Source organism: Hipposideros armiger, unplaced genomic scaffold, assembly GCF_001890085.2.
Source record: "Hipposideros armiger isolate ML-2016 unplaced genomic scaffold, ASM189008v1 scaffold_696, whole genome shotgun sequence".
NCBI classification, from domain to species: domain Eukaryota; kingdom Metazoa; phylum Chordata; class Mammalia; order Chiroptera; family Hipposideridae; genus Hipposideros; species Hipposideros armiger.
The window spans coordinates 559,425-574,453 of NW_017732046.1; the positions used below are offsets into that span (position 1 = coordinate 559,425).

At 41.4% G+C, this 15,029-nt stretch overlaps 1 protein-coding gene across 1 annotated transcript in view; it reads left to right on the forward strand.

Annotated features, from left to right (window-relative positions):
* Positions 1 to 15,029, forward strand: part of TGFBR3 (transforming growth factor beta receptor 3) — a 199,219-nt gene that overhangs the window by 23,616 nt on the left and 160,574 nt on the right. The window contains exon 2 of the mRNA XM_019626991.1: positions 491 to 669. Coding sequence (XP_019482536.1) covers positions 609 to 669 — 61 coding nt within the window. The 5' untranslated portion in view covers positions 491 to 608. The remainder of the gene's footprint in view (positions 1 to 490; positions 670 to 15,029) is intronic.

Sequence of the window (15,029 nt, forward strand, 5' to 3'; positions counted from 1 at the left end):
AAAAAAAAAAAAAAGAATTTTGCCTTTTAATGGTTCTTTATTATCTGGATTGATTCTAAAGGTATTGTAACTTCACCTTTGTGATAACTCTGCCATCATAACATTAGAATGAGTCTCTAACCAGGGTTGTTTGTGTTTTTTTGTTAGTACTGGGGAATTCATGTATTTAGTGTCTTTGATTACTTTAGTGCCATAATGTAAGTGGTGATGTTATAGGTGCATCTTGATTTTCTTCTATAGTCCTGAAAGTTTTATATAAAACCAAAGACTTAAAATGTCAACAATAAGCATGTCTTTGTAAAAATATGGCTATGAAAACATTTATTAGGTAATTATACTCCCTACCTCAGTTTCCTTGAGTGCTGTCTCAGCATCGTTTAAGATAAATTTATCGTACACTTTTTAGAAATTCGTCATTTCACTCTGATGTGTGTTTATGAAAAGTTCCTGCATTAATTTTTCTTCTTAAAATATGCTTATTTTTTTACAGGCAATTTGAAAATTGGAAAAAAGGATTTTTAAGGCCACTTTTGATTTGCAAAGGTTGTCTGTGATCCGAAGAGCTAGAGGCTGAGGTGACAACGGGACACACTTTTGGAGAAATAAAAATGACTTCTCATTATGTGATTGCCATGTTTGCCCTGATGAGTTCCTGTTTAGCCACTGCAGGTAAGTTGCATAATATAAATTGCATGTTCATTGTACTCTTTGGGATATATTTTTCCTCCGTCTCTATAGTTTAGAAAAATTTAGCACATGTGGTATTTAGGCAAAACTTAAGTATTTTATGTTCTTTAGGGAAATACAATATGTGACTACTATACAGATACATAGTATGTTTGCCCATACTAGACTGGTGCTACTTGTGCTAACAAGGTCAGTGATGCAGATACCTAACTAACGTTCAGTGGTGAGGTGGGTAGAAAACAAATATGCTAATGTTTAATCCCACTTAATTTTGTTACATGCATAGATTACATTTACTTTTTGTCCTAAATAAGAATTTTAAGAAAGCCTTTTTGTTTTCATTACAAAATAAATAGATCTTCTAGGTAGAGGAGACACTCCTGGCATAGGCTACTTAGAAGTTATTTAATTTTGCCTGTTTCAGATATTTTAATATAGAATTTCTTTAGAAGCACAGAAATGCACATCAGAATATGAGGTTGGAGATAAGAAGCAAATGACTTGATTGGAACATTGTTGCTTAGGTAAGAGTATCAGATGCCCCCCACATCAGCATTTTAGTGTTGTTGGTAGTCAGGGTTACTTAACAAATGTGGAAGCTTAATTTGCTTTATTTTGGTGTAATTTGCTTATGTCTGTTCTGTAATGGGCTACATAGAACTGATTTGTTGGACCAGTTCTGGAAACTGGCTGGTCTTAACAAGAAACACATTGACTTGAAAAACGATTAGCCTCTTGGTTTTGGCTATTGAATTCACATACAGTTGAGATGAATTCATATTTATTGAGTGAACACTGAGCTAAACAATTATAGAATATAACAAGGAATAAGGATGTTCTTATTTCATGAACTCACTTAATTAAAATTTTTATTTATTAAAAATAATCATACCTACCTCACATACTGAGGTAGGTATGATTATTTTTTCTCATTTTACAGATGATGAAATGAGAGCTTAGATCATTTGCACAGTGTCATGTAGCTAGGAAGTGCAGGAGCCAGGTTTTACGTCTATGCTGTTAACCTATGCTATACTGAAGAAGCCAGACCGTCAAACAAGGCTCCAGTAGACTCAAGCTAGTAGTCGTCCATAGGCACAGACTGAATAAGAGCCCGTGTGCAGAACGTGGCTTATGAGGTTGGAAAGCAGAATGTCCCCCTTGTTGCAAATGTCTTGAGAGAATATTGCTAGTTTTCCTTTTTTGAATGCTAGCGTGTGAATCTGAACTGCCCATTCTCTCTGTCAGCAGTTTCATTTTGTCTCATGATTGAAGAGTTATCTGCCTGGTAGGCTGTGTATTAAAACTGATCTTAATTAAAATCTCATTGAAAAGTAGTGGCAAAGAAAAAAGAGAGAAACAGCTTGATGGAAAATATGCTGTTTTGATGACAAGATGTATACTCATACCTGGTGGGTTTGAGGCAGAATTTTCTGCTGTCATTGATGGCTGGGGACAGACTGAAAAACATAACTGAAGAAGGCGCTTCCTGGGAAAGCAGTAAGTTTAATGGCGCTGTACAGCCTTGATGCATTTGATAGTGAATCTGTTTTGCTTAAGACCTTCCTTCCTCTTTTAAGCCACGGTAAAATATTTTTTTGAGTTCTAGATACACGCAAAGCTTTGCTGAGGTATACAGTAAAATGGAGGGTTCAGTAGAATTATAGATTTTGTAGTAACTCGAGGCAACTGATCAGCAGTAGAGAGGTAGAGATAGATGCCTTATTGAACAACCTAATGGGCCAAATGAATGAAGAAGAAGGGAGAAATGTTTTGTATTTACTGATATCCAGTAGCTTTCTATATAAGCTCAGCAGACTTTACAAAATGCTTTTTGGGGCATTCTGGTTGAGTTGAACTTCAAGAAGATAGTAGTAATAATAATAATAATGAATATTTGCAGAGTAATTAATTAATTACTGTGTGCTAGGCCCTGTCCAAAGTATTATCTCATTTCATCCTCATAACTGCCCTAAAAAGTGTAGGTATTTTGTTTATCCCAGTTTAAAGACAAGGAAACTAAAGCACAGATGGTTTAAGTGACTTCTTCAAGGTCACACATCTAAGTGACAGATTTAACCATAAACCTACTTAGTCTAGGTCTGCAGGTTGAGCCTTTAAGTCTCTACGCTCTTAGGGAGTATTTTGTCAGGAGGCTGTTTGTTTAAAAAGAATGAAAATGGGTTTGCTCTGTGCTACCTGTGCCTTCTGGAAACATCAAGTAAATAACTTACAGGGTCCCAGCTAAGTGCGAAGCATAGTGCTAGCCACTTAGGGATATACAGAGAAATGTCAAGTTCACTCCTTCCTTTGAGTCGCTTGTATTCTAGTTAGGCATATGAAATATAACCATATAACAAAATAATCAATGTGTGGTGAGTGCCAAGTAAGAGCCAAAAGACCTTAGAAAGGTCAAAAGGGGAAGCACTGCTGGGTTAGAGCAGCCCGGGAGGGCTCTGTGCAAGCCCTTTGAGCTCTGTTTTGCAGGCCAGGCAGAATCTAAAAGGAGGAGGGCATTGGGTCGACCCAGATGGGAGAACTGTGACCAGCACAGTGCATGGCACTTAGGTGCTTGATGTTTTCTTTTCTTTTATTTTTTTAAAGATTTTTTTATTGGGGAATTGGGGGATGGGAACAGCACTGGGGAATTGGGGGAAGGCGAACAGACAAGTTGCTGTCATTTTATTCTTCAGTCTAGTTGTGGAGGACGTTGCTTCACTGGCCCAAGTTGGCACCATCATTGCGCTCTTCCCCGGTGAGGCTGATCAGTCGCCGGCTTCTGGACGTCCGCTCACGCTGGCTGCTGGCTACACATGGTAGCCCATTGCAACCCACTGCCACAGGGCCTGCAGCCTACGCTGTCGCCAGCGACTCACGGCAGCTCAGCTCTAGGTCGAGCTGTTGTTCAGCATCTTAGCTGTAGAGGGCAGTGTCACTGGCCCTCATATGTGGGATCCGAACCGGGGCCCTCTGGCGTCCCAAGCAAGCTCTTAACCAATGCGCCACTCGGCCGGCCCTTGATGTTTTCTTTTAAAGAATGAATTCCCTAGAAAACTGGCATGGGAATGTTAGCAGGAGGTCTGTTTGGAAGGAAGGATGGGAGTTGGTTGTTTAGGACCTTAAATGTCAGAATGAGGCTTGTGGATTTCATTTTGAGGTTTGGATTCTCTCTTCCTCCATTCCCCTGTAGCCAGAGGCATACACTGTTAATTTTAGAATTCAAACAGTGGCCTTAAAAAGTGAGGCAGAGAATACGGCCTCATTAGTTTCAAAGACAGTAGTGCCTGGCACACAGGCTGGCATTTATCAAGGGTTTGTTCTCTGTCAGCTCACTTATTAAGACAAGCTCTGAGGTGGGTATTAGTTTTATCATCATCCGCATTTTACAAACAAGGAAACTGAGACTCGACTTGGTTAATCATTTGTATAAAGTCCCATAACTAATAAATGACAGGGCTGGGACTTGAACCCGGGAAGTTTGGTTCTCAGGTCCAGCCCATCAGCCACTCCACTGGTGCCTCTGCATAGGAGAACCTCTGTGGATTGAGTAGCCACCAATGAGACATCCTGGAACCAGATTAAACGCATTTGGCCTCAGAAGAGACGTATGTAAGTCATCAGAACTGAAGGAACCTCAAGTAATGGGCCTTCTTTATTTGTACTCTTACTTCACTGACATGGCTACGAAGCTCTGCTGTGGAGTTCTTGGCAGCAGAAGGGGTGATGGCTGTAAAGGGCCTCCTTTAGATACACTGCCAGGGAGGGACAGAGCACAAGTCAGAATGACAGAAGACTGCTTTTCCAGCCCCACGGAAAAGCCATCAGTGCAAACCCTCCCTTCTCTGCTTGAGGCTGAGGGTGAAGGAGGCAGGGAGAAGCAAGCCATGTCTCAGGGTCAGTGGTTGCTTTGACAGAACTCACACTTTTCCTTTCCTCCCTTATTCCTTGGTTATTGCACAGCATTGTAGAGGAGGGAGGGCCATGTTCTTGGTGACTAAGCGCTGTGTAAGGACCATAGTGCCTTCTGATTAGAAATTACCTTGGGTTTTTGGCACCTTACTTTAGATCCTGTAATCTCTAAGAAAAGTGGGATGTTTCACAAATACATGCTTGCTCTTATGGGCTTAAGGCTCACTAAGTTTTCACTTTAGAAATTGTTCTGCTACACATCTTTAAAAAATATTAACTGCTGCCTCTGAGTCTTGCCAGAGTTAGGTAGGGCTGTGTTCCCAGGAGCATTAATAATGACAAAAAGAGGCACACACAGAGAATTCAGGGAAATCGCTTTGGTTGGAAGGGATGGACTTGCCTATACTCCACTGGCCCCTTGTGCCTGGTCAAAGGGGTACCGCTGAGTTGAAACCTGCAGAAACACTTCTGGCTCCGTGCCAGTGGGGTGGTGATGGGATGGATGTTTCTCTCTTTCCAATGTTTCCACTTGCTGCCTAGATGCATCCTTTTGGACGCTTCCCCACAACTTGCACACACAATTTTACTGAGCAAACACATTTCTTTTTATCTCTCCTGGATGCACCTGGAATTCCAGGTATAATCCACAGGAAAATAGAGGTGTTTTTAGTTGGAACTGTATTTCCGGCTAAGAAAGCTGTGAACTCTTTGTGTGCACGGACAGCAAGCCGAGATAGCAGCCGTGGTTGAGAATGGGACAAGCTGGCAGCCTTGGGGAGAGGCTAAACTAATAATAGAGGCATACCTCTTTTTATTGCGCTGCACAGATGTTGTGGTTGGTTTTTAAAAATTGAAGGCAAGACCCTCCACCAGCACAATGGTTACAACTTGCTTTATTGCAATAATCGCTTTATTGCGGTGGTCTGGAATGGAACCCGCAACATCTCTGAGGTATGCCTGTAATATCATTTTATATTTATAGTTTTCAAAATACTCTTATATCTAGTATTTCATTTTATTCTCAAAGTAGCCCCTGGGGTAGGCAGGTATTGTTTCTTTCATTTCTAGAAAGAGAATACTGGGACTTAGAGAAAGTGATTTAGAAAGATGGTTCAACTCTCGGTCAAACCAGAACTCAACACACTTCTGTGGACAAACTGCACCGGCGAGTCTTAGGGTCTTTTTGCTGTAGTACGCCCCTTAGCACTTCTTGAAACAGTGCCAGCTGGGCACTCTGTTGGGTACCTTCCACATATCAATTCACTTAATCCTTACAGAAACCCAGTGAGGTAGGTATTTATCATTATCAATGTTTTTGTAATTATTACCACTGCCACCACTCCTCCTATTATTGTTATACTCATTTTACCAATGAGGAAACTGGGGCTTAGAAAAGAAAGATGTAATATATAAAGAGAGACAAATCAATTAAAAAAAATGTTAAAATGGTCATTTATGTACAGTCATAAAACTGGTACCTGGCAGAGTGGCAGCAACTGCAGAGTTCATGCTCTTTCTGTTATGCTGTCCAAAGGAACTGGGGTCTCTCTCTCTCTCTCTCTCTCTCTCTCTCTCTCTCTCTCTCTCTCTCTCTCTGACTTGAGATTAATGGCCTGAGGAGGCAGAGGTGGCTCTGCCTTAGCGCCCTCCCCTCTGCCAACAGAGTGATCAGAGTCCTCATAATGGCAGGAAGGTGGGGAGCGTGCTGGCGGGGAGCTGCCACCAGGGAATGGAGAGGGTGAAGGAGGGACAGGCTTGAAGTTTCCAACCAAATTCAGCAAGGGCTTCTGTCGCCCCCTCCTAAAGCTCTGGACACAGCTAGTTGATTTGGCTTGTGATTATTGTTGTTTTTAGGTAGTTATTATAACCACCTTTGTGTTTAATTCCACTTTTGGAAACACAGGGAAAAGATATGTCAGTTTTGATGCCGGCTATTAACCATGATGCCAACTTTCTGTTTGTTTTAAAGAGCAAAGAATTGTATTAAAAGACCCAGTGGGGTGGCTGGTTAGCTTAGTTGATTAGAGAGCAGTGTTCATAACACCAAGGTTGCTGGTTCGATCCCCACATGGGCCACTGAGATGTACCCTCCACAACTATATTGAAAACAACTACTTGACTTGGAGCTGATGGGTCCTGGAAAGACACACTGTTCCCCAATAAAAACAACAACATCAGCAAAAACAACAACAACAAAAAGCCCAGAGTGGAGAGAGTGGCGTGCATTGTAGGTTGTGTTCGTTTTGGGGATACGATGCATACCCAGGCATGATGTGGGCCCTCCCCCTTTATGTTTTTTTGCACAGAAACAGCACACAAACACACACACAGAGCTAGGATAGTTAGCAGTCGTCAAGAAAAAGATGAGTTCGTTTCTCAAAGATGTCCTTGCTCTGCATTGACCTGGATGGGTGTGTGTGTGTGTGTGTGTGTGTGTGTGTGTGTGTGTGTGTGTGTGTGTGTAATATATGATAATCTAATTTGCAAGGAGAGTTTGCTAATAGAGTTGGGCAACCGGTTGTGTACATGGTGTAAGAAAGATACTTACCAAGGATGTGAGTGAGATTATACATAGATTTGATGTCAGTCACATCAACAGAACCCAGGTTTCTCTATTCTTTGTGTCCGTATATTAGACTGTATAATCGCCACCCTGCCTTCTAGAATCCTGATTTATATGGGTTATTTTAGGACACCTTTATTGGTCTGTTTTGTAAACACTGATCAATATTTTCATGAGGACAGAGCTATCTGTGTGTGCCCACACAGCTGTATAATTGCTCAAAACTTATCCTTTCACACGTTGTGTATACAGGAAATTCGGCTTTCTTAGTTCCTTTGTTTTGATAACTAATCTGTCATACCCTGGGCCACCTCGAATCATTGATAGAGCTCCAAGCGCTGGTTTGGGAAGTGTTGCAGGAACAGAGAGTGTTCCGGGAAGTGTTCTAACACGAGGCCTTCTCTCAGGACCGGCCGTCGGGCATTGAGGGTCCCGGAAGATTGGCCCAGCTTGTACTGCATCCATGTGAGCTACTGACTTTTATTTTCTTTAAAGTGGTCTCTGCCAGAATGGCCTAAATGATTTATCCTGAAGTCCAATATAGTCATATTTTTGTCCTCTGAGAGGAGACTGTAAATCAGGTGGAATTCTAGAGGCTTAAAATTGCACTTGCTCTCAGAATGTTCTTTCGAAGGAGGGGGTGGCAAGTGCTCTGGGGCCTGAGGCCCAGCTATTCTCCTGCCCTATCCTGCCAACTCCTAGAAATCCTAAAGAACATCTAGAGTGGAATGTGGAAAATCCTACTGCCTTCAAAGGAAAATGTTGATTTTTTTTTTCAAAAGCTATTCTTTCTGTTGGCAATCAGGGGAACCATATAGTGATAGGTGGTGTTTATGGCAAAAGGAAAAAGTTCCAAGAAAAGTGCTTTAGTTTCTTTGTATGCCTTCCCTTTGTCCTCACATGCCTGAATAACAGTCCTAGCCAGACACAGACGAGCCACCAGAGTAACACCTCCCTTCCTTCCTCCCCTCTGTCCCATCCAAAAGGATCCTCAGGTAGCACAGGCCCAGGGGAGAGCAGCATGTCAGCTTCTGGAGTTGACCCAGCTCTGCTATTTTCATCAGTGATGCCACCAGCTGTTGCAGCACTTTCCTGCGACCGGCTTTTCCAGTGGGTCACATCTGTACCTGCCAACTCTGTTGTTTTGTTGCTGTGTGGTAAAAAAAGGTCACCTAGCTCCTACCCTCCCCTTTCTTTTGAGTTAGAGGAAAGAACTTAAAATAACTGCTATGTGTAGATGAGAACTTGTAGGCTGGTCGATACATTTTGAGTGCCTACCAAGCCATGCGGGAGTAGAACCGGACTGCAACCTTCTTGTTAAGCACGCGCTCTAACCAACTGAGCCACCCAGCTGCCCACCGGCAGCTCAGCTCAAGTTGTTGTCTTCAATCTTGTTGCAGAGGGCATAGCTCACTGGCCCATGTGGGAATTGAACAGGTAACCCTGTTGCTCAGGGCACGCTCTCTAACCAACTGAGCCACCCGGCCGCCCCAGACCAGTGTGTTTTAATGTGCATACAAATCTCCTGGGAATCCTGTTAACGTGTAGATTCTGTTTTAGTAGGTCTTGATGGGTCACAGATTTGTACTTTTTTTTTTTTTAAGATTTTTATTGGGGGAATTGGAACAGTGCTGGGGAATTGGGGGAAGGGGAACAGACAAGTTGCTGTCGTCTCGTTCTTCAATCTAGTTGTGCAGGATGTTGCTTCACTGGCCCAAGTTGGCACCATCATTGCGCTCTTCTCTGGCGAGGCAGATCAGTCGCCGGCTTCTGGACGGCCGCTCACTGTGGCTGCTGGCCGCTCACGCTGGCTGCTGGCTACATATGGTAGCCCATGGCAACCTACTGCCACAGGGAGTGCAGCCTACGCCATCACCGGCGACTCATGGCAGCCCAGCTCCAGGTTGAGCTGTTGTTCAGCATCTTAGCTGTGGAGGGCAGTGTCACTGGCCCTCATATGTGGGATCCGAACCAGGGCCCTCTGGCATCCCAAGCGAGTTCTTAACCATCGCGCCACTCGGCCGGCCCGATTTGTACATTTTTTAATGGGCCCACATGGTATTGATGCTGCTGGTCTGAGGATCACATTTGACAGCACAGATCATCAGTTTTCTTAATGCACAAATTGTAACACAGAACCTGCAAATACCTTCTAGAACATTCTTACTGTCATAAAAGGGAGCTTGGCTTTAGCATGCTTTCAAAACAGCAACCTTGAAAACTTCTCAGTAAACTCGTGTGGGTCTGAGGGATCCATGTGTTGGAAAGGACTTTGGTTTGAGGGAGTGAGTTCCAGATCCCTTTAGCCTTCCAGTTCTAAGTGTGGTACACTTGCAGAAACTAGGTGCATCTTTATTATTGATTAGCTAGGCCTACACCTTGACCTAATCACCATAGTTGTTAAAGGAATTTCCCCCCAGTTCTTCCTTCTATGTGCCTCTTTTGCCTTTTCCCATTTCTTGTCTTGTGACATAGTAGACCAACATAGGACACTTGTGTGGAGTCGATGAGCATGGGGACATTGGTATAGGCAACTATGGCTGATGAGACTCTAGATAATGAGGGATGAAAGCAGCTGACTGGATAAAAGGGAGCTTTGAATGAAGTAGGTTAACAAGGGTGTTAAAGAAAGGTAGTGTTAAGTGGGGCACACCTCATTCCGGCCGGAGCTGTTCTAGTTTTTAACGTTGGCTTCCTCACTTCATTCCTATAATCAGACTCCAGGCTAGACCTTTAAAAAGGTAACATTTTTCAGAGGGGCAAAAAAATTCCCTAAGTTGTTATTGATATTTATTAAGTACCCTGACACCATATTTTTTAAAAATTGGGAGAAGACACAAACATTTAACGTCTGTGCCTGTAAAGTTGTCTTTTAAAATAACTTTATTTATTTTGCCACTGAGTAGTTTATAAGGTTTTCTGATTTGCTTTCTCAGGCCTCATCCCTGTCGTTGGCAGGGGAGGGTGCAATGAGTGACTAAAGTACAGCCCTGGGGGTTGCCACAAGCCCTAGGTGGTGGTCATTCTGTTTTTGAAATGATACCAGAAAAGTCCAGAGGAATGCAACAACATTTTTACTTCTTGCCCCCTGCTAGCTTTTTTCTAGGCCTTCTAAAAATGTGTTTATCTTGCTGGCCATGCATGTGGAGCAGTCTGGAATTCTGTGTGGCATTAGATAGTGAAAAAAATAGAAAGATTTCCCACATGACTGAGGTTATGGGAGTGGAGAATCATACATTATGCACGGCTCTGATTGAAAGAACGAAATTTTGGGATGAGATTTATTTTAATATTTAGTTTGTAAAACTATTATACATTACATTTTTTTTATAAATCGGTCTTTTCGGGGGTGGAGATGTGGATGAGAGGTAATACCAAATGTTTAGTTATCAAATTAAGAATTTCCACTCATTAGAAGAAAAAAAATATCTGTAGGGTGAAAGAATCGTTTGAATTTCAAGAGCCTGATAATTACATAATTTGAAAGCAGGGTCTGGCATACTGTAGAGGACTGAGGACCAGGACTTCGCAGCCCCCACCTTCTTCACCCCAGGATCCTCTGCATGGATGGCTTCGCTGTTACTAGCCAGGTCTCGGCCTGCACCTGTCCAGTGCCTGGGGAGTCTGTGTCCTCTGTTTTGCCACATTTAATTAGCTCTGGAAATATGCTATCAAAGGCAGTCTGGCAGTGTTTCATTAATGGTACGGGGTGAATTCAAAAGCACTAATTAATTGTTTTAGATTATTTGCAAAGCCCATGCTGAAAAACTCTAATGCCCGGAGGAGAGAGTTGGCAGAGAGGCTATTCAGAGATTAGCCCGGACATTACCGGCTCAATTGCCTCCTGGAGTTGGGCCAAGCGGGGAGTTGTTTTCTTTTCGGAGAAGTGCTTGTGGCCATATTGTTCCCTAAATTTCCAGTGTACTACTTACTGCAGGCTCTTGGCTGATGGAGCTCAGATGGCCTTGCAAAGCTGGGGAGCCCAAAAGAGTACCTTCAGAGGTTTTGTTTTTTGTTTTGTGAAACACAATTACTTAACATTCATTAACTAAATAAATACTTCCCAAGGGCCTCTTCTTAGAGAGAGAGGAAAGGGAGCTGTAATTTGTTATGAAATGTTTCAGGTTTTAAGTGTTAAATGTTCAAAGGCATCAGGATTAGGCCTTAAAAGGTTTTTTTTTTGTTTTTTGTTTTTCTTTCTTTTTAAAACAAGTCAGAATCCTTATTTCCTGTGTTTGGCTGGCCCAGGACAGCAAACTGCTATTGCATTTGGAAAATAGTGTTTAAAAATCTCAATTGGAAATCAAGTGCATGCCAGTGTAAGTTCAGTGTATACCATATGTATGAAGGGGAAAATAAGTTTGCATTTTTTTGCAACATTTGTAATATCTTATAGAATAATAATACCTAGAATTAGCTCATCCTGATGAATTGTAGAAAAATAATGGAAGTGTCTGCCTCTTAAAGATGGAAGAGAATTGAGGCTTATTGAGCCAAATGCCAGTTCTGATGACTCAGAGAGCAGTTGAAGATGAAAGCAGAGTATTTCAGACTTATCTCAGAGCCAATCGAATGTTATATAAGGAGTTGTTTTCTAATTAGTATATAGCTCTGTTTGAAAACATCCATCCAGTAATCTTCCAACTTCTGGCCCTGGCCCTGCCTCCTACTGGCAGGCCTCAGCGTCTTTTCCCCTCCTTCTGGGCTGGAGCAGCCTGTGAGTAAGTAGTTACATTCAAATCCCAGGGCCAAATCATACCCTATTAACATGATTCAGGAGAAAAGAATTCTAATGAAAAATTTTAGAGGACTGTGTTGAGCTTTCATGATATTGTCAGATCTTCCTGAACTCAAAGAAGGCCCAACAAAATCTATTATTTCTATTTATTACTCAACTTGGAATCTATTGGAAAAAGCTTCGTGAAAACCTCAGGAGGGTATGTGCTGGTTGAGGAATTTATTCCTGAGTGCACAGTGACCTCTTTGCTCTGTGTGAGGCTGGTTATCCTGAGGCTCTGTGCCTCCTCCTCAGCCAGCAGGTCTGGAGTGGCAACTTTGGACTTTTAATCCTTTCTGCAGATGGTCGCCAGGCAACTTTATGGAGTTGATAGGATTTCAGATCTCAGAGCCATGAGGGATCTTGAAAGATATTTTTTTAAGTTGGGAATAAACTTAAATTTGCACCAATAAATAACTGATAGATATATATATTTTTTTGCTGCTTTATTTTTTTTAGTCTCATTACACTTTTATTTTAGAAAGTAATTTTGTGCTTCAGTGTCAAGACTTACTGGCATATCTCTGTTAAGTTGTAAAAGATCATTAATAATGTCACAACAACATAGTTAAATTAATGTCTTTAAAGAGTGATTTTCTTTAAAAAGATAAAGCAAATTTAAAGGTTACCCTAAAATAACCATGGCTACTTGAAATTAAATATATTTGAGTGGGAGAGAGAGGGGTTAGGATTGCCATTGATAAAACGAAAAGCACACAGAATCTGTAGCATGTCATATCTGTTTTGCCATCCATGAACATGGTATAGCCCCCCATTTATTTAGGTTTTCTTTCAGCACTGCTTTTGTACTTCTTAGTAGTTTGAAGGCTATAGTGTGTTCAAATGTGAACAGTATTCATCTTTAGAATTAGGTTTGAAGACCTCTGTTTTAGAGCTATAATTCTATCTTATTCAAACCACTCTTTATTTAATGATGATGAAAACTGGCCGTCTGGAGAGTGAGCTCAGTCACAGATAACTAAGGCCTCTTGCTAAAGTGAGTTATTGGCCTGGCTGGGTTTGCTCTAAGTTGTAGGAACTCGGAGGTCAGTGTGTACTGTAAGAAATATGTTCTTTAGCTGAGGCTGAAACTGATGTTGCTGAACAGGGGGTATCCATAGCAGATATCTCTTCACTGTGGTAAAATGAGCATTCTTGTTGTGCCTGTTTGACAGGCCCTTGGGTTTTCCCAGCAAATTTTTTTGCTGGAGCAGTCACTCCTGTGAAGCTTTATTTAGGACTTGTAACCAAAAGGCTTTGGAGAGATTTTACTCTCCAAATGTGAGGAATGCCCGAGCTGTTTATCAAGATGGAGAGTGATTCTGTTGGATGGACACACTTTTATTTAGGAAAAGTAATTCTCTACTCCAATGTTCAGTCTTGACAGAGATGTATTAAAAGTCAGAAAAGTCAGGATCGTTGGTAGTTGTGACCTTGGGCTGTGGATTCCAACATAGGTTCAGACCCCAGCTTTGCTATTTGCAGGCTGCGTGATGATAGTCTCAGTGTCCTTATATGTAAAATAGAGATATCAATACTACCTACTGTATTCTTGTGAGGATTATAAATGAGACAATGCATGTAAATCAGAGGGTTATGTTTATTTTAAATGAAATGATTGAAAATAATGTTCTTTGAAAATGTTAGCATGGTGAGCATATTTATCCAGCTTTTAAAGTTGTAAGTCTATTATTCAGGCCTATTTTTGGTGCAAAGATCAGTGTTGCAAAAATACAGTGTCGCAGATAGAACAGACTCTATCAATGCCTAGTTTCTTTATTTTCTGTATGTTCTGCTCAGAGCAGTACAGTGGAAGTACCAAAGTGGTACAATCGGACTGATGAGTTGGGAAGAGTTTGTAAGTAAAAAGCTCTCTTCTTTTTTTCTTGTTTTGAAGATCTGAATTTGGGCCCCAAGTTTATGATTTTCAGAGCCTCTGTTGCCTTATCTATAGAGTATTGCTAATTATACTTATTTCATTGATTGTTGTGAGAATGAAATGTATGTAAAGCAGTGAACAGTTTATGGCACATAGTAGGTTTTCAAAAAGTTAATCTTTATTTAGAGAATTCATGTATTTAAGAAAAGAAAGAGCTAGGATGAACTTTAAAAAATTTTTTTATTGGGGAACAGTGTGTTTTTCCAGTACCTGTCAGCTCCAAGTCAAGTAGTTGTTTCAATCTAGTTGTGGAGGGCACATCTCAGTGGCCCATGTGGGGATCGAATTGGCAACCTTGGTGTTATGAGCACTGTGCTCTAACCAACTGAGCTAAACGGCTGCCCGGCGACGAACTTTTGATGGACAGAATGAGGTTGCCATTTAGCTGTGTCTTCCCAACAGGAAAAAGACAGGTCAGGTATTTCTTTGTGAGATGGTTGATTTGCTGTTGGTTGAGCAACAGGCTCAGGTGGCTTTGAAATGAGCAGCTTAACAGCTGAAGAGCTAAATTTGGAGCTAGGATGAAAAAGACCTTATTCCTCTTGAGGAACTCACCTGGCCTTTAGTAGGAAGTTGGAGGGTAAGCATGAATCCTCAAATAAGATAGTAGTGGCACTGAGGATTGAGGCTTGGAGGAGATAGGAGAACACAGAAACAATGGAGTGAGACCACCTATTGGTAATTTTCCTCATCTGGGCTCAGTCCCAGCCTAATCAACCCTATTTAAAACTCTAATCCCCCTCAACCCCTGGTATTTCCATGCCTTCTTATCTTGCTCTATTGCTTTTTTTCTTACAGCACTTATCACCTTAAAGCATGTTTATAATTTACTTTTTATGTTTATTATTTATCTTCCCCCACTAAAATGTAAGTTCCATGAAAGTCACATCAGTTTGCTCTTGCTTTGGTGCAACTTTTTCCATATATATGAAAATTCTCAAGTAGAGGAGTTTCCATGTCTTCTTTGTCCCTGCTTGAATGTGACCTTTCAGGAAGAGGGTGGGGACAGTTCACTGATAAATCCCCAGTCCTCAGCACACAATGGGTGCTTAATATTTATTGAATAAATCAATAATTATAACCCTGTCTCATAAAATACAATAAACAACTTTGCTAAAATAATAAATCTGAATGTTAATGTATTCTGTTTTAGA